Consider the following 24,088-nt stretch of genomic DNA (forward strand, 5'->3'; position numbering starts at 1 on the left):
AGAAAAGCTAGATTCCCAATGTATTATTTACCAAATTAGCATTTCATTTAGATAAGTTACAGACAGGTACCAATAAATAATAATAAACTTTCACCTACCTATATTCCAAACAACTAGAAAGTTCAAATAACCTTTTTTGTTCAAAGAATACTAAACAATAACTGATATCCATAATGATCATCTGAGTCTTTAGAATTATTAAAAATTAAACCAGTCAGTACAGCCTTTCTGTTAGCTGTAACTTAATATATACTAACACTATAAAAATCTGACCACCAAAATATAGGTAATAATTAACTGAAATAATCAATTTACCTGATCATCTGATTACGTCTGAACTCTATGTAAACAGGAATTGAACAGAATACTATTATAACAGCTTTAGATAAAAAGTCTTTTTCAGACCAAAAAAAAAAAAAAAAATTATTTGCTACCAATAAGAGCAGCTCTGTCCTCCGGGAGGACAGGAAAGATAAATTCAAGGGACTTCACATTATACAGGATACAAACAGCAAACTACAAAAAGGTGGTCTCATGCTCATTTTAATCCTCCTGAAATAATTTTCACACAAAATAAATGTAAAGAACCCATATCAAATTAAAAACTCATCAATTTGGTTTAACTGGGGAAAGAAGCTACTTTGAATTAAAAATATAAATTACAAAAGAGTTTATTATATTTAATTACAACCAAAACTTGAATTAGGCTAAAACAGAGTTCAAATAATTTGTCTCCTAAGTATGTCAGATATATATCCTGTCACTACAATTCTATTTATATTGTCATAAATAGAGAAAAAAAACCTCTATTTCAATCTATAACAACAGAATCAGAAGGTCTAAATTTTTGTTTAAAATTTAAAAAGTTGTAGCATCCTATATAAAAAAGAGAAAAATATTTAAATATTTTGAGTACCTACTATGGGCCAGGCTCTGCTTCTCATCTTATTCAAGCCACAAAGACACAGAGATATTATATTGCTTTATAATTAACTCCACTGTACAGATTATTAAACTCATGCTAAAAGATCAAAGAAATTAAGAAGTTAGGCTGGGTGCAGTGCCTCACGCCTGTAATCCCAACACTTTGGGAGGCCAAGGCAGGTGGATCACCTGAGGTCAGGAGTTGGGAGATCAGCCTGGCCAACACGGCAAAACCCCATCTCTACTAAAAATACAAAAATTACCCAGGCGTGGTGGCACGCGCCTGTAATCCCAGCTACTAGAGAGACTGAGGCAGAAGAATTGCTTGAACCTGGGAGGCGGAAGTTGCAGTGAGCTGAGATCATGCCACTGCACTCCAGCCTGGGCAACAGACTGAGACTCCAACTCACAAAATTAAAAAAATTAAAATAAGAGGTTAGAAACCTGTAAAAATTAAACAATAAACTCATTAAGTGACTTCATAAACTCACATTTAGCCGAATAAGCTAAACAGAAACCTAATTGGGCGGGGGAGGGCATTGTTTTGCTTGTTTTCAACTCAACAATAAATGACACAAATTACTTTCTGGAGCTGGAGTCCAGAAAATCCTATTTTACCTCTTAATATTACTATAATAAGGCTAGACCATCAATATATTTCCAAAATATAATTATTTATTAGCTATGTTATTTAAAATCAAGCCCTCATTTAGCTCAAAAATATGTAAAGATACTTCCGAAGGAAAATATTTCTATAGGGAAAAAGTCAACTACAAAACTATATAGTCAAATTAGATTAAGGAGAAACACTCCGTTTCCAAGAGATATTATTTTGATTATTAGGGGAAACAATTTCTAAATCTTTAATCTCAGACTTTCCAACAGCAAATAGTTAAACAAGTAATCCTTTGAGTGATTCCATCACTTTATCTAGTATCTGGTATCAGATGCCTAGTAAGCAAAGGTTTCTAAGAACTTAGCAAATTAAGTGAGTTATTAGCATAGTTAAAAAAAAACTTACCAGGGCATTTTCTTTTATCTGTAGATTATCTAAAGCCACATTTCCTTTAAAAAAAAAAAAGAAACAGAGGAAAAATATTACAACATACCAATTAGTAAATCTATCATAATGTAGTGCCAAGCACTAAGAAACTGTGCTAAGTGTTAAGAATACAATGATAAACAAAGCTGACTTAAGAGGCTCCCAGCACAAAACAGTTGCTATATATGCTCACGAGTTATTAATTGTAGCATACTATAGGTTAATCCAGTGTAAAAGAAATTATAAAATACTAAACTAGCTAACATTTAAACAAACAATGGGAAAGAAGTTAGAGCTTTTTGGACAGAAGAACTTTAAGATAAAGAAAGTAGCCATCATTTTGAATGATTAAGCCAAAATCTCAAGATACAAAGAGATCATTACAAGGTCAGATCAATCATCCTGGGTTATTTAATATGGCATCAATTAACATTTTCTTCAGAAACATGGTGTTAGTCTTTCATGTCTCCAAACATTCTACCTTCCCAATGATTACTGTATGTGCTTCTAATATTCTTTAATCAGTCCAACTTTTATTATATTCATATGCTAAGTTATAAAAATACTATTACATGACTCAAATTTTAAACACTATTCCTATATTTGTTGATACACAATAGTTAAATATTCATGCTCACATAAAAATTTAAGGAAAAAGTTTTCATTTCACTTAAATTATGTTAAGGCTAATAAAACTATAGTTTCAACATTAAATGCAGGCATAAATTGCTGTTATATGTTTTCTTAATCATTTATGACACATTTATTTTTTAAAACCTATAGTAGCTATACTCCCCATTAATATTTTTCAATCAAGTAACTTTTTCTTCCGGGTATTTTGGAGTAAATTTAAAAGTATATTTGATTTGTTTACGTCATTTTAGAGATCTGCTTTTCCCAGATCTCAAAATTATTAAACAAACATTTATTAAGCACCCATTATATGTTAGGTGCTGGAAAGAGAAAGATTACTAGAACAATACCCCTGCTATGAAGGCACTCAAACAGCTTAGCAGAGGGGACTATGCAAAAGTAACTGCGGTTTTTGCTATTACTTTTAATGACAAAACTGCAACTTCTTTTGCACCAACCTAACAATTCTCTAAAATTTTAGAAATATTCCAATAGAAGTGCACACAAGATGAAAAGGAGGAGCCACCTAACTGCCTAGGGAAATCAAGAACACACATAGGTTTAGGCTGGAAGGCTTAAGTAGTATTTACTGGGTGGATAAGAAAAGAGGGCAAATAGGTAAGTGTGAGTAAGGCACACTTTAGAAAGCACATATGTATTGGTATAACTGAAGGGTATAATAAAAGGATACAAGATTAGTTCAGAAAGGTAGGCAAGGGCCAGACTAATGAAGAGCTTTCAGGATAAAAAATTCCAGACCCACCAAAACAAAGAGAAAAAATATATAAAACAGAGATTATGATATTTTAGAATCATTACTCAACTGTCCTAAGGAATAACTATTGATCTGTCCAAGCAATTTAGCTACAAGGATATTTCAGTATTGGGAGGGAAAGAAGGAAGGACAGAAGGAGGGAGGGAGGGAGGAAAGCAAGGAAAGAAGGACCTAAAGATCTAAATGTCCAGCAAGAAGGCGTAACTCACAATACATCTATATTACAAATAAACAAAAAAAAGTAGAAAGACATGGGAACTTGTTCATAGAATACTGAGTTTTTAAAAAGTAAAAGAATGCCCAGATTGACCTAATTTTAAAAGTATCTATACATGCACAAGTGTGTGTGCATTCCACACATACACAGAAAAAAATGAAAAACTGTCAGATGCCATAATGCTCACACTGGTTATTTCTATGTAATAAAGTTCATTTTCTGTGTATGTACAGTTCTCAAATTTTCTAAAATAAATTGTCAAAAACTATAATGAAGGAAGAAAAGGAGGAAAAAACTTCACAAATGGTAAGAAAATACTATAGTACATAGTAGGAGGGAAATGAAAGAATACAGTCAGTCAGGAAACTTCTATAATACACTGAAAAGAAATTAAAACCTAAAATAAGGCAGTAACTTCAGGATCAAAGAGGTAGAGTCACAGTAAAGAGTTATTTTGGAGGCAGATTTGACAGGATATCATCACTGCCCAGATGTAGGAATAATAAAGTAGTCATGGAAGACTAGTGTGTTCAGCAACCGGGGGAAAAAGTCCTTACATATTATATATGCACTAAAATTACATGAAAACAAATATTCCTGGATTCAAATCTGTCACATGATGAATGACACAAAATTACAACTGAGAAATCTATTCTAGCCCACAGGGTAATCTGCACAGATGGTACTGCCTATCTGAAGCCATCCAAACTAGTTTAATAAGATCTAAGGCCATATGCAGACTTTCAACTCTGCTCATAAATTCTGACTGTTCTACCTAGTCATTCTCAATTGGTGGGCCAAGGGTCACCAGGAGTGATCAGAAATCATCTGCGTTGGGGATGAAGTCTTTATAACAATTGTTAAGGCACTAACACAATGTTTGTAAAAATATAAATATACTTATAAAAAATGGGCTGTTTCTGTTGCAGTGACACGTTACTTGTTTGATCAAGTAGTAGGATAGCAGGTGGTAGTTAAGATGTGAAATGTTGAAAACTACTAGTATGGCTAACAGAGTCAGACAAGTATATTTAGACAGACTGCCAGACAAAAAGAGATCGTACTTATTATTACTACTGGGTGGTAGAATTAAAGATAGATTTTTTATTAATGTTTTTCAGTATTTTCTAGTTTTTATGATTAGATATTATTTTTATGTGAAATTATTATGGAAATTATAAGAAGGAAAATGCAGAAACAAAACAAAAGTAAATTCCCATGTCAATATGATTTAAATATTTTTATATAAATTTTTTCTATATCTAGTATTGCCTTACCCCCAGACACATAAGAATAACAAATAAATATTGGCTGGTGCACGGTGGCTCACACCTGTAATCCCAGTACTTTGGGAGGCCAAGGCAGGTGGATCACAAGGTCAGGAGTTTGCAACCAGCCTGGCCAACATGGTGAAACCCCGTCTCTACTAAAAAAAAACACAAAAATTCGCCGGGCATGGGCATGGTGGTGTAAGCCTGTAATCCCAACTGCTTGGGAGGCTGAGGCGGGAGAATCGCTTGATCCAGGAGGCGGAGGTTGCAGTGAGCTGAGATCGTGCCACTGCACTCCAGCCTGGGCGACAGCAAGACTCCATCTCAGAAAAAAAAACAAAAAAACAAAAAAAGAAGTATCTATTTCTGCCACCCAGTCTGACAAATGCATACTTCCTCTTTGAAAATGTGAATGTTATCTAACAAACAGTAACTATAACAGTGAAATAAGCATAATACATTCTCCAGGTTATTTGCACTGAAGGAGGAGCTCTAGTTCTAATACAAAGAATAGGAAAAGAATAAGCAGTATAATTCAGATTAACACTGGCACCAGTATAAAGAGGTAAAAGTGCATTCCTTCGTTCAACCAGTAGATGAGCACTTATCTTGGTAAGGCACTGGACTAACAAGTACTCTCCACTAAACTGCATGCTATTCTGACTGATAAATATGCAGCAGTGTCATTCCATACCCTATGAATTCCAGAAATCCTGTTTAAAGAAAAAGAATTTATAAGACCAAGATTAAACCAGATCTCCCCTAAAAATCAACCATTTTATATTTAACTGAACACCGATGAAAAAGATTTCATTTTCCTTTTCAACCTTAAGACAACATAATAATACTATACAATGTAAATAACTTTACTGCTATAGCCAGATCACCAGGGCTAAGAACACATAGGAGTCATAGAAAGTTCTCAAAAAAACTGAAGGAAGGGTAAATATTTGTGTCTAATCTTAAAAAAAAAAAAAAACCGGGATATGGTGACTAATAATTGGAGATGAATAAACTTAACTCTGCCAGCAAGGAAAGCTCTAAAGCCAATCCCACAATCAAGCGGCTCTAATCTTGCCAAGTCTAAACAGATTAAGGTGACAGACAAGGAAATTCTGTGAAGTGATCTCCCTTATGCTGGACTGACAGGCCCACAAGAGGAGGCTAGACAGTATGCTTAGTAAGTAGGCTGTGCTTCAGAAGAGACCCCATATGATTCTCATTAATAAACTATAAATATTTTGGATGTGCATACACTGCTAGAAAGTCACCATAGTTTCGGCCGGGCGCGGTGGCTCAAGCCTGTAATCCCAGCACTTTGGGAGGCCGAGACGGGCGGATCACGAGGTCAGAAGATCGAGACCATCCTGGCTAACACGGTGAAACCCCGTCTCTACTAAAAAATACAAAAAACTAGCCGGGCGAGGTGGCGGGCGCCTGTAGTCCCAGCTACTCGGGAGGCTGAGGCAGGAGAATGGCGTGAACCCGGGAGGCGGAGCTTGCAGTGAGAGGAGATCGCGCTACTCCACTCCAGCCTGGGCGACAGAGCGAGACTCCGTCTCAAAAAAAAAAAGAAAGTCACCATAGTTTCAAAGCCAATCTTGAAAGACATTTTAAGAAATACACTAAAAGGGCCAGGTGCGGTGGCTCATGCCCTTAATCCCAACACTTTGGGAGACCAAGGCGATTGGATCACTTGAGCCCAGGAGTTGAAGACCAGCCTTGCCAACATGGCGAAACCCTGTCTCTACTAAAAAATACAAAAAATTAGCCAAGCATGATGGCAGGCACCTGTAATCCCAGATACTCGGGAGGCTGAGGCTGCAGAATCGCTCAAACCAGGAAGGCAGAGGTTGCAGTGAGTCAGGATCATGGCACTGCACTCTAGCCTCAGCAACAGAGCCAGAGCAAGACCCAGTCTCAAAAAAAAAAAAAAAAAAACACTAAAAGGGTAAATCCTGTATCAAAATTTAGTATTCTTCTTCAGTGAACCAGAAGATGAAAATGTAAGTAAATTAGCTAATGACACAAAGAGTTGGAGTCATTGCAAAAAATAAAAAAGTAGAAATAGTTGCTAAATTATAGAAAACAACCAAGCTAGTATATTTATAAACAAAAATCAAATGGTACTGGCACAATATGGAAAAGCCTGCCTAAGTCCAAGAATGGCTTTTTAAATACATAGTGGCCTACAAAATAAGTAAGAAATATAGTCCTATTGTTAAATACCTCCAACCAGAAATAATCTCTCTAAACTTTTGCAGAAATTCAGGCTATACCTTTCTTATGGTACTTAACACTTAACTTTATATAAATCCCCAGTCTGATTATAAACTTTTTACTGATTCTCCTCAGAGTAGGTACTCAATAAATATTGACTCCAGAATGCATATTGTACTGGGGTGGAAACAACTACAATAAGATCATAAATCTTTATATTTTAGAAAACACTTTCAGATATATAGCATTACTTGATCCTCACAGCCTCCTAGGCAAGAAACAGGTTGTATATATTAAGCAATAGAAGCTGAGGCTTGGAGAGGTTAAATGACTAGCCCAAGAATTCTATGGCAACCTAATAGTAAGTGGTAGCCCCAAGGCTCAAATCTTACAACACTCAATGCTATGTTCAGAACAACACTGTTCTCCCAAATAGCAGAGCATAAAGGGCGCAGGATTTTAATTTAGAAGGTAATTCTACCTCCCTGGAAAACAAAAATGCCATAAAAGAATCAGACTCAGCATTCACAGGCCAGTGTGGTTGTTGTTTCCACTTTTGGTCTCTGTATTTTCAAAGAGATGTAAAAAAATCCAAAACAAAAAGGATAACTAAAATTAGTGTAACAAGGGCACAGGCTGAAAGGCAGGATACAGTCAAGTGGGTTATGTTCAGAGTATAACCAGAAGAAAAGATAGTGCCACGGGGAAAAACAGATGCAGGAGATGGTATTACAAAATGGTCATTTTAGCACTTTTTAAAAATCTATTTTTTTCCTCAAAAGACAGAAGTTCTCAAGTTATGATTTAGAACTATTTGGGACCATAAGATTTTCAAATCTAAGCCCCTCTCACTTTATACATGAAGCTATTAAAGTCTAAAGAGATCTGGTAGTTTATCCAAGGTTATACAATTTTTTTGTGGCAGTACTAAGAATAGAATCTATGTCTCCGACTCCCAGGTCAACGTTCTTAATATAAAACATAGAGGTTAATCCAAAACTGCGATTAAACACAAAAACCATCCAACAAACAAAAACACCATGCTATACTCCATGAAACTAGCTTTGCATATAAAGAACAGTGAAATAAAGAATGCTATGTACTTATTTTTTAAGATTTTGTTTATGTATCTATAAGATAAACATTATTTATTTGAAAGCATATCCAAATGTTCTGACACATTCATTTTCCAAGGAGGTGAGCTAAAGTAGACGATTGAACAGTTTTTTAAAGCATGAATCAAATTATTTTAATGATTTATGTTTTAGCAAAGAATACCAAAGAAAATATTATAGCTATTCATTTCACATGAATCTAGCTAGTCAACCCAAATTAACCAATCTAGACTCCTTTTAATGAGTTCACAGTGACTTTGTCTTCAGAGAGGAAGACAGGAAAAGTAAAGGAAACACTTCTGACTCTCACTCCTCCCATTTCCCTACTGAAACAGGAAGTTTTGGCAAAGAAAGGTAGAAAGCTGCAACATCACCACTGAACTTTCTCCCTTTCAATTCACTTCAGGGATCCTATAATATGGAGTAGTGTGGTAGAGCTTCCTAGCAGAATGGTTACCAAAGCACCAATTCTCAGTTCTAGTTCTAGAAAAGAAGTGAATTTGTAATTAGTAATGCTACTTAAATATGTGAAAAGGTGCTTAAATTTAAATTTTTATGCACTGCTTTAACTGGTAGTAACTGAGCCTAAATATATATTACGCTATCAACCTTTTCATTATTGTTTATTTTATATGCAATAGGACAAGCTAATGAGAAATGTGGCCTCCACTACACCAAGTGTTGGCTGGGAGGAAAAGACTAAAGAAAATCCCTCTACATGTTTAGAAATACCTAGATACTGCCATCTTTTATGTGTCAAAGCCAAAAAAAAAAGCAAAAAGAGCTGCTTTTTCTTTCATTCTCAAGCTGCCCTACAGGTACCTCTTATGACAATATATTACAGTATATTAAATGATATATAATATATTAAGTATATGTTAGATATACTTAATATTGTTAAATTATATAATATATAGTCTAATATATACTATATATACACATATATATATACACAGTATATCAGCATGAGCCTGGAACTTCATTTATCTTGTCACTGTCATTGACTGTGGCTCCTTACTCACCAATATCAGTTGAAGAGCAGAATGAAAGATAAAGATACATTATTTAACTACCTTTTCTCACTATGAATGTGGAGGAAGCGGCAGTACCACTCATCCAATGAAGGATCTCACGTTGTTCTTGCCTTGCTCAAATCACAAAAGTTCAAAGACAGAAGAGATGACCTTGTCTAACCTTTTCACTTACAGATAAGCAACTAAGGGCCACTTGTCAGAGACATGCCAAAAGCCACACAACTAGACGGAAGCAGAGATGGAATAAGATTAAAGAGGTTGGCTCATTCCCAGTCCAGTGCTCATTCTCCTTTCTTATGCCGCGCTGCTCCAACAATATCTGGCAGCTCAAGGGGAAGTGTCAGGAGTGGGATAAAGGACAGCAGAGTAAAGAGCACAGGTTCAGTCCTGTGTGCAGGGCCACAGATTCTGAGGGCATTGCACTTGGCTTCTATTCCTGGTCACCAGAGTCACCCTGGTATCTAACATATCACAGCCTCTATGTTGATTCCACCTGTCCAGTGCAATTGACAACAACAGAGTTCTGAGTTCTGGAGGATTTTCCTGCTGACTGCACAGAAAATCATTTTGAAAAATCAAATTGACAAAGCTTCTACATTGCAACAATACTACTCAAATCAAATTGCAAAAGATGTGGCATTTCAACATACCTTTTCAAATATGTTACCCTTAAAACAATTATATCCTGGACACATCTCAATAGCTAAGGGCTATGCAATTTATCTCTTGGTACCAGTTTGTGGCGAACAAAAATCTAGATGAACCTTCCTACTTACGTAGGCAGTACATACGCACCAGGCACTTTTCTGAACCTTGAAAGCCTGACTTACAAACTAGCTGGCAGGTAATACTGTAAAAGTATAAGCATAAATTCAAAGGCAAATAGGGGTCTTATTTTAAAGAAATTTGTTTGGAAAATAAGAAATGTTTAGACACGTAATGAGAGCTCTACACAAAATTATCACTCAATAGAAGATTGATACCTCTAAGAAAACCAAACACCACATGTTCTCACTCCTAAGTGGGATTTGAACAATGAGAACACACGGACACAAGGAAGGGAACATCACACACCAGGCCCTGTCAGGGGGTGGGGGCAAGGGGAGGGAGAGTATTATGACAAATACCTAATGCATGCAGGGCCTAAAACCTAGATGATGGGTTGATAGGTACAGCAAACCACTATGGCACATGTATACCTATGTAACAAACCTGCACGTTCTGCACATGTATCCCAGAACTTAAAGTTAAAAAAAAAAAAAAAAAGAAGAAGAAGATTAATACCTCTAAAAGTCTGAAGTTAGAAGAAACATCCTTATGAAAATAAAACAAAGACTGTTTTCCATTACCCAGCTAGGTTTGTTAATCATTATTATTATAATATCATCAACAATGACAAAAGATTTTGACATAATCTATCTCACAAATACATTGAGTGTTATATATCCACTTTACAGATTAGGAGACTGAGAATTGAAATGTTGTGCCCAGGATCCCACAGCTAATAAATAATCAAGCTCTCAATTATCCACAGTGGCAAGGATTTTTAAAAGGAAATTCTGCTTAAATTACTTTTAAAATACGTAAGAATTGCTTGGCATTAAATCCATAAAGAATAGAAACAGAAAGACAATGTTTATTTGCTTTGCTTCTCAAATTTAAAGGCAACATCTAAAGATTACTTCCTGATTCTGGACATTCCAGTAATTTTCCCCAACCTTCTCAACTTTTTTTTTTTTTTTTTTTTTTTTTTTTGAGACACAGTCTCGCTCTGTCGCCAGGCTGGAGTACAGTGGCACAATCTCTGCTCACTGCAATCTCTGCCGCCCAGGTTCATGCCATTCTCCTGCCTCAGCCTCCTGAGTAACTGGGACTACAGGCGCCCGCCACCATGCCCAGCTAATTTTTTGTATTTTTGTGTGTGTGTGTGGAGATGGGGTTTCACCGTGTTAGCCAGGATGGTCTCGATCTCCTGACCTCGTGATCTGCCTGCGTCGGCCTCCCAAAGTACTGGGATTACAGGCACGAGCAACGGCGCCCAGCCTCTCAACCTTTTTTAATTGTAAATTTCATTATGAATGTCTGTATATATATATATGAATATATGCACAGTATGATCTTTTCCAAATCATGTAAACACAATATTTCAATTCTTAAAACTACTTCCAAAGATCACCCAAGCAATGATTATGCATTTTTATTGACATGATACCTTTCAGTCACTTAAGATATCAATTTCTCTCTCGAATTATAGATTTCATAAGAGTAATCTACTTCTTCCATGTCCTTTCTAACTCCTTACTACAATTTTTTCTGCACCCAGGAGGTCCCTTACAAACGCAGAAGACAATCTCAGTCTTCTCCTTAGATTAGGGTTTCTCAACTAACATTTTGAGCTGGACAATTCTTCATTGCAGGAAGTTGTCCTCTGCATTGTAGAATGTTTAGTACTCCGGGGTCTATCTGCTACATGCCAATAGCACACCTCTTCCCTCAGTGTGACAACCAAAAATGTCTCAGACACTGTCAAATATCCCCTGGGTACAAAGTCACCTCCCATTGAAAATCACTGCTTTAGGCTAGTTAGATATTCCAGTTAAGATGTATCAAAGTAGTTTATCAATTGATTCCAAAGAATAGTAAGATCAGGTATGTGAAATATTTACAAGATGAATTCTTCTTCCCTTTCTCAAGACTTGAAAATTCAACAACAGAAACAACAAAAAACTCTGTGAACTGTAAACCTTATCTGCTAAAGCAAATAGTTGTCAAACAAGATTATATACAATTTTCAATTTTTTGTAAAACTTGTCAACATCATGGATATCATATCAGCTATTTTATTAAATTAATATTCCCATTTGTATACCCAAAAAAGTTGAAGACAAATTTCTTTAGCAATATTTTGAAAGAACAGGAAAAATCAACTCAGATATCTTGCCTTCCAATTTTATTGAGAAATTAGGGTTATCAACAACAGATTGTGCAATAACGATAAAAGCTCGTGACTTCTAGTTTTCTCTAAGCAACCACAAAAATAAAAGGCAGTAAAACTTTATAGAGGCAGAGTTGTGAGCTGATAAAGCTAGGAGAATCCCTGAGGATGCTCACTGGACACAACATGCGAAAGAAATGGGTTTATTTGCTCAGGCCTATTCTAAAGTTAATGTTGGCCACTGGCAGAATACTTTATTCTAAAAATTTTTAAATGAGATGAAAGAAAGTCTCCTTTTCTAGATTTCACCAAAAAAAAAGACAAAAGAGGAAATAATATAAAATTACAACATTTTTAATTTCAGTTGTGAAAAACTTCAAAATCTTCATGCAGTATACTCCTCAATGTCATTGTAAAACCATTATTAGAAGAACAGGATATTGGCATCACCTTAGAGATGTTACCTACTCCAACCTCCAATTTTAAAGATAAAGGAGAATAACATTTGATGGCAAAGGAACCTTTGACCATATCCATACATTTTATCTTCTGAAAAAGAAAATGTCTAAAGTAAATATGCCATAATATAATATTAAAATATGAGTAATTACATGAAAATATTATATTATTTAAACTTTTATTTAAAATATTATTTAAAATATATTTAAAATATTATTATATTTAAACTTTTCAGAATTTAAAATATTTTTTCTATAAAAGTTTAAATTAAGATGAAGAAACTAAGGCCCAATAAGGTAAGTGGCTTGTCCAACACAGCACACCATTCACTAGGCCTATTCAGATTTCAGATTTGCTACTCCAGTGCATTTTCGAATTTCAAATGTTTACAAACTATAAGGAATTACTGGAAATGATATTGCCAGTATTCTGAAGAAACACTTCATTTCTGCAGAAGGTGCTGGTCATTTAATTCCTTAAATCTCTTTCTTTACTTCCCTTTCTTTTACATTGCATTGAGTGTGGTGGGGGGATGTAAACAAAGTATGTACAGTAGGCCCTCTATATTCACGGATTGAACCAACTACAGACCAACTGCAGATCAAAAATATTTGGGAAAAAAATAAAAAATATCAATTCGGCAATAAAAATAATGCAAATTAAAAAACAACAGAACAACTATTTACATAGCATTTACTTGTATTGGGTATTATAAGTAATCCAGAGATGACCTAAAGTATACAGAAGGATGTGCATAGGGTACATACAAATACTAGGCCATTTTATTTAAGGGACTTGAGCAACCTCCGATTTTGGTATGGTCAGGGGTACTGAAACCAATCCCCCATAGATACCAAGGGACTATTGTATTGTTGGGCAAACCACAGTGAACCAATCAAATGATCAGCCACCTATTAAAAACAGGCTCTTGGCCAGGCACTACAGGTCACACTTGTAATCCTAGCACTTCGGGAGGCTGAGGCAGGAGAATCACTTGAGCCCAGGAGTTGCAGGCTGCAGTGAGCTATGATCTTGCCACTGCACTCCAGCCTTGGCAACAGAGCAAGACCCTGTCTCAAAAAGACAACCAAAAAAAAAAAAAAAACAGGCTCTTCCGCAATTCAGGGTATCACTCACGGTTCTATAAACAGCAATGCCCACTATATGTTCCATATATGTAATTATAAATTTTAGAAGCCAGGTTTAAAAAGAAAAAAAGTAAAACTAAAAAACACAGGAAATACATTTTAATATTATATTTAATTTAACTCAATATATTCAAATATTATTTCAACACATAAGCAACATAAAAATTAGAGGTATTATATTTTTTCTCCTACTTCTTTAGGAGTAATACTTATTCAAAACGATGTTTTAATTCACGCTAACAGCACGTTTCAATTAGCACTAACCTCATATCACGTGCTCAACAGCTACAGTGGCTAGTGGTTACCCTAGTGGACAGGGGAAGTCTATAGCTCTTTGTTGCTGCTTGAATTAAAAGCAGATCCATACGTTTGAGTCGTTTTTTGAATCTTCCTCCAAAGCTGACAAACTTCCCACATCTTTTGTGGAGTGAGAAAGTCCCAAAGTTCTCAAAGCTTAACACGTAATTCATGCAAACGATTAAGCTTGTTGAAGAGTGCATGTTTAAGTACACTATTTATTGAATACTTCTATACACTTAATCTCCAGGATAAAAACTTTGGCATAAATTCCTGGGCATACAACCAAGCAGACACCTAATTAATGACGATGCTAGTCGAGGCTTGAATTTCTCTCTATTGCTCCAAAACAAAATTCAAAATCCTCTTCGTATTGACGGAAAAGTAAATATTAAAGGAAGGAATAATTTTCACAGGAGCTGAAAGCATTGTGAGTAAGAATCCCTAAGCACACGCCTTTCTTAAAGATCTGCCTATTCCTCTCCAAACCCGGTAATCCCAAAGAGAAGGAACCCGGTTGCTGCTCCCTGTAAAATGATAGTGAAGATAACTGCGAAATGCAATTTCCTTCTTCTTTTTCCTTAGTACCACTTCGAGCGTATATGACCAGACAACCATGCTCACTCCACGCGCTACCGAAATAGAAAGGGCTGTCTTTATGCTGTAGGGCCAAACGGGCCACGCTGAGTGCAGCGAGAGGACCACAGAGACGGGCAGGGCGGGGACAGCAGGCGCAGGGCAGGCACAGCAGGGCCAGGGCTTGGCCTCGGAGGACTAGAAAGGTGGGAACTTTGGCAGCGCCGGCGGGATCCCACCGCATCTCCCCAGCCGGGGTCGGGACTGGGACCCCGAGAATCCGCGGGCGGCAGAGGCTCCCACGTAGAGCACCTGCCGCACCGGGAAGGGGGAGTCTCGGGCGGCGGAGGGAGCAGGGCCCGGGCAGGATCCCGGACGGAGCAGCCCTCGGCTGGGCCCTCAGCGCCCGCAGCCCGCCGGCCGCGCCCCTCTCGCTTACCGCCCCAGATGCCCAGCTTCAGCTGGGACTTGTTCAGGTTCTCCACATAGTCCCCCAGGAAGCGGTTCAGCAAGTCCGCGACCACCGACTCCAGCACCATGGTGGGGCTGAGGCAGCTTGGGAGGGAGGAGCCGGAACCACCCGGCCGCAGCTAAGGGCGGCGACCAGCGCTACGAATGACAGCCCCTCCGGCGCCGGCCCACCCCCGCGCCGCGCGCGTGACCCCGCCTGTGCGCAGGCGCGCCGTCGCCCGGCCGGTAGCTGCGGAGGCCCTGTGGTGATCCCGAGGCCTTGTGGGCTTCGCAGCCCCGGCCCTCTGGGTGCCGAAGGAGGCGCGCAGGGGAAGTTAGCTTGAGCCTGTCTCGGCAGCCGTTCACGAGAAAAAAAGGACCTTCGAGATGAACAAGGGAGGGCAAGAGTTACCGAGCACAGGGTCATCTATGTGGCCGCTCTGCTTTCCCGCCTCCCGGCTCTGTCCGGAGCCGCCGGGCCGGGAGTGTGCGCTGAGCGTCACCTAGGCAACCACCCTTGCACCTCTGGATCAGGTGGAGGAAAAGGACCGACTGCGTTCTTGTCCTCCTAGAGTTCGACTCCGCCTGGGGCTTGGTCTCTGCTTCTTGAAAACACACAGGTTTTTTGTTTTGTTTTTTCGAGACAGGGTCTCGCTCTGTTGCCAAGGGTGGAATGCAGTGGCGGAATCATAGCTCACTACAGACTTGACATCCTGAACTCAAGGGATCCTCCTGTCTCAGCCTCCTGAGTAGCTGGGACCACTGGCGCGCGACAAATAATTTAAAAGTGGGAGGAAGGGAACAGAACCACATCAAATGGCAGATATCATAGAATGAGAACTGAATATACGCGTTTTGTGGGAAACTCATTCTTTTCTCTTTCTCTAAGATTCGCTTTTAATTCACTAGCTACTGACTAGTTACCTATCTCATTACAGAAATAAAAAACAAAACGTAGTAGTGCCTTTTTAAGTATGAGTTACTTGTTATTTATGTGTCACTTTCTTCCATGCTATCGTTGAACTGTCTTTGATGTAGCACGACCTTAAAAGCAGAGCTTTTATACCACAAGGTCTTTCAACCCTTGTGAAATTTAACCACCCATTGACACCTCTTTAGAGAACTGGACATTTTTTCCTAAAATACACTTCCAGAAGTTGTTGAGATGCAGTAAACAGAAAGAAACCTAAGAAATGCTGACTATTTGTAGTCACAAGCATTTATTAAGTGTTTTGCGACGAGGAAGTGTCTGAGAAAATACTCGTGTATTTTTCTTTAACAACCTAGGCTTGCACAGGATCACAAAGAAAAATCTTAAGTTGAAGGTCCACTGGAGAAGAAAGAAAATCAAAATGGCTACAATTGGTGTTGTGTATTAAATAAAATTTAAGGTACAAAGAAAGACGCAGTCAGTTCTAACCAGCAAGATCACTTTCCTCTCCCACTCCTGCACACTGCAGTCTTCTTTAAGAAGAGAAATCTTTAACCGTTTGTTTTTCCTGCTGGTCACACAGACAAAATACTAGTAAGCACTTTGGATTTCTTCACCATCCACAACCAAATAACAGCCCAACCTGTCTATTCTGCTTTCTCCATCCTTCCTAAATTCTCCATGTTTTTCTTCCGGACCACGCCATCTCCTTGAAACTCACTTCCTAGCGGCCAGTTATTCCTTCCTCCAATCTATTCTCATGAACACCAGACTTGGTTTCCCAAAGCATGGGTGAGCTTAAGTGGGTCACCTGCTCAAAAACATCCAATAACTTCCCAGTGTTTAGAACACTGTCTTCAAACTTTCTCCAGATTCTTTCTCGTCATACACCCTAACAATCCCGCTTCCTTTTTACATTCACACTGACTATGCACCAAGAGGAATGTAAAGAAGCAATATATGTTCTGGTTGACGTAAGGCATGTACCAAAGTTAAAGAAACCAATCCAAGGATGTATGAATAACAGTATAAGATGATAGGAAAGATGGCACAGGCAACATAGCTTGGTCAAGCAGGTGGAATAATAGGCACAATCTTTTGGGAAAAGTGAGGAACACTAATGCTTTGTCTAATAAAGTAATTCCTTACAGTTCTATGGTATGACTTTATAATTTTGAAAAAATAATGTGTAAATGTGCTTTCATATGCATCATTAAGTTTTATGTTTCATTTATACTTATTTATACTTCGTAAGGCGTCATGTCATCATGCGAAGGTAGGCATTTTCGTGTAATCCTCACAAAAGATCTGTGAGGTAAATAATGCAGGTAGTATGGTCCTCATTTTATAGAAAAATTAAGCTCGGGAATGTTAAGTAACTTACCCAGAATCACACAGCAGATATTAATTTCCTTTGCTTCCCTGAGCACTGCCACCCTTTTCTCTTCCAGTAATTATACAATTTAATCAACACTGGGCTATTAGTCATTCTCAGAGATCTTACTTTGAAAGGTTCATGGCAGAAAAAATAAATCTCAGGGTGGAAAATTTGGCTCTAAATTTTTGGCACAAAAAAAAATGCTAGTACCATATAGTATAAAAAGCTTTAAATTTTACCATTTTCCATTTTCAGCATGTTTTAAGGAATTGATTATGTGCATTCAGTAATGCCCCAAATCTTCCATTATTTAACAAGTCAGAAATGTACAGTCCCAATTTAAAACAAACTATAACCAATGTCAAGAAACACCATTAGCACCCTTATGTATGGCATTATATCAGAAACAATTTGGATACAGAGGTTAAAGAAAATGAGCATTCTAATTAATTCTAGTTCTTGCCTTCATTCTGGCTTAAGAACAATGAGAATGACAACAAAGGAAATTACAAAACTAAACTTCAATGAGAGACTAAACAAAAACAGATGAGCAAAATATTATTTCTGTTAAAAATATAGGTTAGGGACACTTAAAAATTAACTGAAAAATGTTTAAAAAAAAAAAAAAAACTTCACACTAACCACCACCCATACCCTATTCCCCAACCCTAGAGTTTTTGGAGAAAAGCACAAAGAATCTGGGGGAAAGGAAATGGAGGAGAAAGCTGGAGTATAAGCCATGACACCATGGACTGCAGGAAAAGTTAGGGAGGTTAATTAGAAGAAAGCACGGGAGTGGATTGTAGAATGTTAGTGCCAGAGGGAGGATCATCCTGTTAATCCAACCCCCTCAACTGACAGATGGAGACACTGAGTGCCAGGGAGAATTAAGGGTTTGCCCAAAGTCCCACAGGTTAGTGACTATCAGAGCAAAAAGCCAAACCCAAGTGTCCTGACTCCCTGCTCTGTATTCTTTCCAGTACTCCATACTCTAGTTGTGTTGAACGAGGTGCATAAGTCAGAACACTGGTATTTTATTGGTTGTAATCTCTCTTCTTGCTTTCCTTGACACTCAACCTCCTATATTTTGTGAAATGTTTAATTTCCTTTTACTCTTAGAGCAATCTGTTCTCAATGGTATATGATCTATTTATGCTCACTTTACAGAATTGTTTTCCAGCTCCAAGAGCTACAGCTGGGAGCTTGGAACAGCGACTGTCTTCCTCTGAGTAGATTTGTGTGTTTCGGGCACCCTGTTACACCATCCTCCCAAGTACTGGGTGGTTGGCTTATGCTTCCGAGTTAAGTAAAACATAAGGCTTAACAGGGTCACAGGGACCAGCCACACAATGGCAAATCTCTGCTATTTTCAAGAAATCATGTACAGGAAATGCTATTAAGGTGTTACTAAAGAAGGTGAATCATTAAGAAAAACAAAGTAAATCTGCTTTGCTTGCCTGAGGAGAAAAATGTTTCTAAAGGAATCCATGTGTGGATCACCTAATCCCTGGCCAAGCAAACATTCATAATAAAATAATGATAGTAATAATAATAGCTGTTAGCCAGCGCTTAACTGCCAGCCAAGCATTTTCATGCATATATTTTTAACCCCCATAACAATCTTATGTGGTCGGTATTACTACCCTCATTTTATAACTTGAGCTCAAACAGGTTCATTAACTTGCTGAACAACTTTTCAGCCAACTTCTCAGACTGTAAACTCTGATATGTGCTCCTAATCACTTTAAACAGGGGCTCTCAACAGGGCTAACAACACCTTGTCTCACGAGAAAAGCTGAGTCAGAACACATGCACATGGCCCTCAAATATATAATTTGGTAAAACTTTTCCCATAGATTTAGCCCTGGCCCAAGAATTTTGGCAAAGAGTAGCGGTGATTTTAAGACAAAGAAGTAGGCTGGGCTTAGTGGCTCACACCAGCCTGAGCAACATGGCAAAATCCCATGTCTATAAAAAATACAAAAATTAGCCAGGTGGTGGTGCATGCCTGTAGTCCCAGCTACTCAGGAGGGTGACATGGGACAATCACCTGAGCCTGGGAAGTTGAGGTTGAAGTGCCCATGATTGTGCCACTGCACTCCAGCCTGGGCATCAGAGTGAGCCCCCGTCTCAAAAGGAAAAAAAAAATGGCATAGCTAGTCAAGGGCACAGTAAATCCAGAGAACCATTAATCCTGCCTCCTACTAGAAACATATAAGTAATGTTCAGGCCAGGTACGGTGGCTCACACCCATAATCCTGGCAATTTGGGAGGCTGAGGTGGGCAGATCACTTTGATCCCAGGAGTTCAAGACCAGCCTGGTCAACATGCTGAAACTCCATCTCTCCAAAAAAAAAAAAAAGTTAGGTGTGGTGGCTCATGCCTGTAGTCTCAGCTACTTGGGAGGGTGAGGTTGGAGGACTGCTTGAGCCTAGAAAGCAGAGGTTGCAGTGAGCCAAGACTATACCACTGCACTCCAGCCTGGGCAAGAGAGTGAGACCCTGTCTTAAAAATAAATAAATAAAGTTCAGTAGTCTCTTCTCACGCCTGCCTCTCCCAGATGGAATTCAAATAGTTTATCTTCATCATTTTATTCCATCATGTATAGATTTACATAGCTGATAATGATCTTTTACGGACAACCTGTATCTACTTGCCTAGTATGGTGGCTGGAATCCAGAAAACATTCAGTACATATTGCTTTGAATGAATGAACTAATGAGCATTTGCTGTCTTCTGTAATAATAATATTATATCTGACATTGTGTATGTCAGGCCCTATGCTAAACTCTTCATATTCATTATCTTTATACTCATGATAACCCTGTAGGTTGACACTATTATGAATTTTAAATTTGATACTGTGGCTTAGAAAGGTTAAGTAACTTGCTCAAGGTCACATAGCCACCATTCTGGCATTAACAGTAGATCTGATTTCAGGTCCAATTTTCTTAACCACTATACTTTACAACTTTCCTTCTCTCTTTATTAATAATAATCAGTTCTATGTATTTAGCACTTACCATGTTACAGGCATGGTGCAAAGTATTTTACTTTATTATATTAATTCCCCAAACAGCTCATTTATACCCAGTAGTAGGTATTATTTCCTCCATTTCCCATCATTATGTGACTTGGATAAGGTACTTGACCTCTGAGACTCAGTTTTCATCTATAAAAGAAGAATGATCTGAATATGCAGGGTTTCTGTGACAGTTCTACAGACTATATGTAAATCATCTAGCACAGTGCTTGTGTGTCCTGGAAACAAAATGCACATGCCCTATCCTGAAATCACTTTTGCATGAATTCAATTTAATTCATTAAACATTATTTAGATAAGTGAATAATCTGCAAGGCAGTATCTTAGGCAGAAACATCTGCCTGAACGCTGAACAAAATGCCTCAGATCTCTTTCAGCCTGAGCTAACTAGAAGCAATTCTCTTACAAAATGAACACAGGTTAGTTTTCAAAAGGAAGGAAAAGGGTCTCTCTGGTGGGCATGGCCTAGAAAGGCCAGATGTGGTTATCTCCAAAGGATGATTCCAACTGCCCAGATGCATGCAAGTGTACATTTTCCCAATAAAAAATCAGCACACATGGCTTAAGAAGTAGGTTGTGATTTTTTTTAAATTGATATATAACGTACACACAATAAAGTGCTCTAATCTTAAGTGTACACTAGTTGATTTTTTTTACATATGGATACACCTCTGTAACTCCACCCCGATCAAGACATGAAATGTTCCCCCTAACCCAGAGTGGTTTATAATCAGAAAAGAACATCTAAAATCAGAATTGACAACCGGAAAGCAAGTAAAGAACTTAGAAAGCTGGACAACTGGGAAGCTGGATTTGGGGAAGGGTATTAGGCAAGAATAAGACAAACCGGTCTTGTCTTCATTTTAATGGTGAATGTAGAGTACTTCTACGTGTTCACATTCATTACGCCCGTCGATCCTCACAATGACTGTGCGGTATAGTAGAGACTTAATACCATTTTGCATGTGAGGAAACAGAAACTTGTTCCGGGTTTCCGAGGAAAACACCTCCACCTGAAGCCGGAGAGAGAAAGAACTGGGTCTCCAGGCCTTGCTCAGCAAATCCAGCCACGTGGCAGAGGGAAAGGGGAGGACCTGGCGTCAGGTTACCAGGCAGCGCCCCTCTGCTCGGCCCACTGGCACGCGCTCCCGGCAACAAGTATAAAAGCTCAGGCCGGCTGTCCTTGAACACTGGTGCTGAACCCTGCCGCGCGCGCTTTGAATTTCCCAACGGCTAAGCGCCTCTCCTGGTCGGTGTCCCAGGCAGGAAGGTGCAGAGACCCATCTGACGCAGGACTTCAGGTATTTCAGGAGGGACCCATCGGCTTTCTTAATTCCCCGGGGGAATTCGTCTGAGGCTCTTTGCCTCTGCAAGGGGAGAACAAGCCACAGTTTCCCGGAAGGAATAACAATTATATTAATTCTAGCTGAGGACTAGACAGCTATAGTTCAGAGTCAGGAAACGATTGCAAGGCAATCGTTGGCACAGAGAGCAGAGCGACTGAAGTTACAATCCAGTATTTTGTGAATCTCTGCCTTAGGCCAGCGAGGGCGGATAGAGATTAAAACAAGCTCCAAAGTGTGTATTACAACGGAGTTGAGATAGGACAAGAGAAAAACAATTGTTTTTCGCCCACTGAAAAATAGTTTGCAACAGCAGCATGCAGGGCAGTTTGACCTGTTTCGGGAAAGGCAGGAAGAAACACCCCGAAAGTATTAATAGAAGAAAAGGGACAGGAATTACTGCACCCCGAGGGGCTCGCTCTGACGATCGTTGTGCCTTTGTGCGTTGCAGGCAGACAAGCTCCAGCAGAGTGTGGCCAGATGTGGTGCCTGGAGCGACTCCGCTTCGGTCCTGAGTGCCTTCGGCGGAGTGGAGACTGGCTTCTCCATGGTCGGGCGCGCAGAGCCAAGTCTCGTACCACCGCCGCGTGCGCAAACGTGCTCACTCCGGACCGCATCCCCGAGTTCTGCATCCCACCGCGGCTCGTGCCCCGCCTGGCCTTGGCTGCATTCCGGAATTCCTGGGTCGAAGAAGCAGAGACGGACGAGGGCGCCGGCCGCACGGACTGGGACCCGCGCTCGCAGGCCGCGTTGTCGCTGCCGCATCTGCCCCGTGTACGCACCGCCTACGGCTTCTGCGTGCTGCTCGAGAGCCCGCACACTCGCCGCAAGGAGTCGCTCCTGCTTGGGGACGCGCCCGCGCCCCGACCCCGGGCCCACACCTACGGCATCGGCGGCGGCGGCGGCCCGGACGCCCTCCTGGGGACCCTGCGCTACCCGCGAGCTCAGGGCCCGGCCGCCCCCGCGGCTCCCGGCGGTCCCCGTCCGCCCCAAGACGCGGTCGCCCCGCGGCCCCGCGGCTGCCGCCTCTTGCGTGTCCCCGACGGGCTGCTGAGCCGCGCGCTGCGGGCCGGGAGGAGTCGCCGCCTGGCCCGCATCCGCTCCGTCTCCAGCGGGAAGGAGGACGAGGAGCGCCGCGCGGGCTCCCAGTTCCAGGCCCGGGCCCCCTCCGCGAGCCCGCCGTTGTGCCGGGTCCCGCTTCCCGAGCGCCTAGGGGCCGAGGGCACCGTGGCTCTGGGCCGCGCCGGCGACGCCCTGCGCCTGGCCGCTGAGTACTGTCCGGGAACCGGGCGCCTCCGTCTCCGGCTGCTCCGCGCCGAGGGCCTGGCGGGAGGCGCCCCCGGGCCCCGCGCCGTTCGCTGCCTCCTCAGCCTCGTCCTGCGGCCGCCGGGCACCGCGCGTCAGCAATGCAGCATTGTGGTGGGGCGCAGCCGCAAGGCCTCCTTTGACCAGGACTTCTGCTTCGACGGCCTCTCGGAGGACGAGGTGCGCCGCCTGGCTGTTCGCGTCAAGGCCTGGGACGAGGGCCGCGGCCGGGAGCGGGGCCGCCTGCTGGGCCAGGGTGAGCTGTCCCTGGGCGCCCTCCTGCTGCTCTGAGGGCCCAGCCGTCCCCGGGGCGCTCTGCCAGGGGACTCCGGACACTGACAGCCGCGTGGTACAAAATAAACGTGTATTTGTTCTTCTCATCAGGCCTGTTTCAGTCCAACACTGGCAGAGATGATTATAGATTAACTATCCCAGTAAAAGATATGATATTTTCCATAGATGTCTCCAGAATTCTTTTCAGCAAATGGAATGGTTCTACAGTGTTTCCCAATATAGACAGCTATTTGCATACCATATGTACCACACACTCCTGGGAAATAATGAATCACATGAAGTGTTAGAACTAGAAAGTGTCTTGGCGATCTACTTGCCCCAATCACCTCATTTTAAAATTGGCGCATTCCACAACATGCATCGAGACCATCTTGGAGCATTTACTTTTGAAGCATTTTGTTTAAGACCCCAGATAAGAAAATGAAGGCAATAGAGGTGAAGTGACTTGTCCAAGAGCAACAGTGAAGTATTAGTTGAAACTCCAGTCTGATACTCCTAGCTGTATCTTACTGGAAAACCACTGGAGAAAATGAAACCATTTTAATGTTCTACGCTTAAATAATAGTTATAATAGGCTAAGCGTGGCGGCTCACGCCTGTAATCCTGGCACTTTGGGAGGCCGAGGCAGGCAGATTGCTTGAGCCCAGGAGTTTGAGACCAGGCTGGGCAACATGGCAAGACTGCGTCTCCATAAAAAA

The 24,088-nt window shown here is 40.4% G+C and overlaps 2 protein-coding genes across 7 annotated transcripts in view; one reads left to right on the forward strand and one right to left on the reverse strand.

Annotated features, from left to right (window-relative positions):
• Nucleotides 1–15,259, reverse strand: part of VPS13C (vacuolar protein sorting 13 homolog C) — a 189,598-nt gene extending 174,339 nt beyond the window's left edge. For all 6 annotated transcript variants that reach the window (XM_005559702.4, XM_015452896.4, XM_005559700.4 and 3 more), the window contains exons 1-2: nt 15,086–15,259; nt 1,946–1,989 (exon numbers count right to left, since the gene is read on the reverse strand). In XM_005559702.4, the coding sequence (XP_005559759.3) occupies nt 1,946–1,989; nt 15,086–15,185 (144 nt within the window). In that variant the 5' untranslated portion in view covers nt 15,186–15,259. The remainder of the gene's footprint in view (nt 1–1,945; nt 1,990–15,085) is intronic.
• Nucleotides 15,260–21,637: 6,378 nt separating this feature from the next.
• Nucleotides 21,638–23,552, forward strand: C2CD4A (C2 calcium dependent domain containing 4A). The gene is made up of 2 exons (XM_005559703.5): nt 21,638–21,749; nt 22,243–23,552. Exon 2 carries the CDS (start codon nt 22,272–22,274, stop codon nt 23,385–23,387), a length of 1,116 nt encoding a protein of 371 aa, XP_005559760.3. The 5' UTR covers nt 21,638–21,749; nt 22,243–22,271; the 3' UTR covers nt 23,388–23,552.
• The last annotated feature ends 536 nt before the right edge of the window (nt 23,553–24,088 follow it).

The sequence above is a fragment of the Macaca fascicularis genome, chromosome 7 (genome assembly GCF_037993035.2).
Source record: "Macaca fascicularis isolate 582-1 chromosome 7, T2T-MFA8v1.1".
In the NCBI taxonomy this organism is placed as follows: domain Eukaryota; kingdom Metazoa; phylum Chordata; class Mammalia; order Primates; family Cercopithecidae; genus Macaca; species Macaca fascicularis.